Below are 3,209 nucleotides of genomic sequence, written 5' to 3'. Positions count from 1 at the left end.
TTCACAGTAAAAGTCCTGAAGCTGCTTCACAGTAAAAGTCCTGAAGCTGCTTCACAGTAAAAGTCCTGAAGCTGCTTCACAATAAAAGTCCTGAAGCTGCTTCACAATAAAAGTCCTGAAGCTGCTTCACAATAAAAGTCCTGAAGCTGCTTCCCTGAAGCTGCTTGCTTCACAATAAAAGCCCTGAAGCTGCTTCACAGTAGCCCTGAGACCTGAAGCTGCTTCACAATAAAAGTCCTGAAGCTGCTTCACAGTAAAAGTCCTGAAGCTGCTTCACAGTAAAAGCCCTGAAGCTGCTTCACAGTAAAAGCAAAAGCCCTCCTCCTACCAGGAAACTCAACATAGCAGACCATGGAGTAATCAAGGGTCTTGTACTGTGAAGCAGCTGCAGAGATGAAGTCTGTGAAGCTGTTTGGTTGATACCAGTCGGTCTTAATCTACATTAAAACATCTCCTTTGTCTCTTTAAACCGATCCAGTGATGCTGAATCGGTTCAGTTTGTCCGTTCGGTTGTTCCAGAGGCTGCTCCAGGTTTCCATGACGACCAGAACAAAGACGGGTCGTCCTCTCCTCGTTCTCGCAGCTCTTCTTGTTGTTTTGATGTCAGCTGAGGGTTCCGGCGTCGTTCTGCAGCAGAGGAGTCGTGTTTTCGTGTCGCTGCCTCGTTAAAGTTGGATGAAGCTCTTAAGACGTCGGTGCATTAGCCGGAGTCGTCTGTAAAGTGCAAACCAGCCGCAGAGAGTATTTATACCACAGCAGAGAGTATTTATACCACAGCAGAGAGTATTTATACTGCTTTTAGCCCGTCGGCCCACTTTGTGTTTTTCACTTGGCTTCAGGAATAACAGAGAGCTTTTAAGAAACCACTAAACACTTCAGACTGAAACCAGTGTCTGAATATCTCACTCTCTCTTTAGTCTGTCTGCAGGTTTTCCTTTAAACACAAAGAGCAGTTTGATTCTACAAACGGTATTTTATTTTGAAATTGACACAGAAGGTAACAGAAGAGAGTCAAAGAAAAGAACCAGGTGACCAGGAAACATTCATTATTTTAAATACATGTTCTTCATCGTTTTGTTCACTATGTTTATTTCATTTAAGGCACTTTTTTGGTCTTTAAATAAACCCAAACTTTATTGAATTAAATGTTAACACAAAAGGAAAAGACTAGTTAGTCTGAACGCTGAATAATAAAAGATCCTAAAACTTTAATGACGTGAGTTCAACCCTTCAGTCTGACGGTCTTTTATGCTACGAAGGAATCACTCCGTCCTGAACGAGTCGGACTGATCTTTAATAGTTCTGTTGCTTTACAAAGAGTCATTAGGATCTGAATGATTCTTCTGGAGTGAAACAACGTTTACTTCAGACTGAATCATGACATTAGAAATGTTGAGTCAGAAAAAGATTTGTGTCCAAGTGTCATAGTTTAGAGAAAACAAGGTGAGTTTATGATTTAAAGCTGCTACAGGGATCTTTTACTTTGTGTTGGTTCTGGCGCCCCCTGTGGACTAACGTGGTACTGCAGCTGAGCACCAGACCAAACCTCTTTACTGCAGCAGGTCTGACAGTCGGACCCCATAAGTCCTGGTTCTGGTTCTCCTGTCCAGTAATACGGCCTGGTTCTCCCAGAGAGGAGAAGCTCTGGAGTTTCGACCCAGGTGGACTGGTCTCTGCTGGTCTCTGCTGGTCTCTGCTGGACTCTGCTGGAGTCTGAGCTGAAGGAGTTTCTGGTGAACCTTCATGATTTCATCTGGTTTCTCCAGAATCCGACCCGGTGGCTCCGATGACGAGCTTTAAGAATAACTTTATAGAAACAGACCATCTTCTCTCTGATGGTCTGTTTACTGATGGAGGTCTATAGAGGATCAGGACTACACTGAGACTGGATCAGGACCAGATAGAGGATCAGGACTAAACTGAGACTGGATCAGGATCATATAGAGGATCAGGACTAAACTGAGACTGGATCAGAGGATCAGGACTAAACTGAGACTGGATCAGGACCAGATAGAGGATCAGGACTAAACTGAGACTGGATCAGGATCATATAGAGGATCAGGACTAAACTGAGACTGGATCAGGACCAGATGAAAGGTCCTCACTGTCCCTTTAAGGTTAAAAACATCCAAACCAACAGGACTAAAAAACGAGTCGGACACAGAATCTTTCATTTCGTTCTTTTTTATTTTTCATAATCTTTTTTCATCCTGCTTCGTATTTTTGCGATGACTTTTTTTCTAGTATATGAAGCGTTATATGAAGGTGAGTCAGAAAAAGGTGCAAACATCAGCAAACACAAAGAAAGACGTTCCAACATGGCGACCAACCAGAGCCTCCGGCGCTCGGTAATGACATCATCATTATGCGTTGGGTTTTTGGATAAAGTTTCAGTGAGAGAGGAGCCGGTCGACTCGAAGAATTCATGAAATCAGAAAGTTATGAAGAGTTTTTATTTATGAAGTTATTAAGACGTTAAATCTGATTTGAATCCTCCGAGTGGAGCGCCTGGTCTCTGAGAGGCCTACCTCTAAGAACACGGGCTACAGGACGATGCCTTCAGGTGACACCAGAATCACCGTAAACACAAGATGGACGAACATTTATGTAATTCCCATTTTTATGATCAATAAATCAAAATCCTCGTGGTCTTTTTGGTGTTAATCAATACGCCTCAATGAGAGTTTGTGCTTCTGAAATTTCTGCTCGTTTGTGTAGAAAATAATATTTGTGCTCAAATTAGAGATTACACAACGACGGTTCAAAGCACAAAACTTTACGCGCACAAACACAAAGCTTTGGTGTTTTTGTTGACGGCTTGTCAGAAATAAATCAAAATCATATTTTCAATTTCTGTATTTCCTTAAAATACTACAATGGCTTCAATTTCAACAAATGATTTGATTATTTCCCAACAATTATTAATTTTTTTGGTATTAAATGTTTTAAAATTTGATATCAAAGTTACACCTCCTGAATTTTTCATCTTAATTATTTAGATATTTAAAACAAAACAAAAGAGGAAAAATTGAAAAATCTAACTAATAATTAAATAATAAATCACAATCAATAAATTATAATTAATTACAAATGATTTGTTTTGTAGGTTGTATGTTGTTTTCTTTTAATCTCAGTTATTTTTGGACAAAAGAATAAAATCAAAGAATATTCCTTTAAATGACTAAATCATAACTTCGTTCTTTGAATCC

General features: G+C 40.0%; 1 protein-coding gene across 1 annotated transcript in view; it reads right to left on the bottom strand.

Annotated features, from left to right (window-relative positions):
• Positions 1–1,582, bottom strand: part of LOC129091447 (interleukin-1 receptor accessory protein-like) — a 30,067-nt gene extending 28,485 nt beyond the window's left edge. The window contains 1 exon segment of the mRNA XM_054599071.1: positions 1,483–1,582. Within this exon segment, the coding sequence (XP_054455046.1) occupies positions 1,483–1,582 (100 nt within the window).
• Between the last annotated feature and the right edge of the window lie 1,627 nt (positions 1,583–3,209).

Source organism: Anoplopoma fimbria, chromosome 1 (genome assembly GCF_027596085.1).
Source record: "Anoplopoma fimbria isolate UVic2021 breed Golden Eagle Sablefish chromosome 1, Afim_UVic_2022, whole genome shotgun sequence".
NCBI classification, from domain to species: domain Eukaryota; kingdom Metazoa; phylum Chordata; class Actinopteri; order Perciformes; family Anoplopomatidae; genus Anoplopoma; species Anoplopoma fimbria.
Note: the sequence above shows the minus strand (reverse complement) of the source record. Positions and strands in the feature narration are given on the sequence as shown.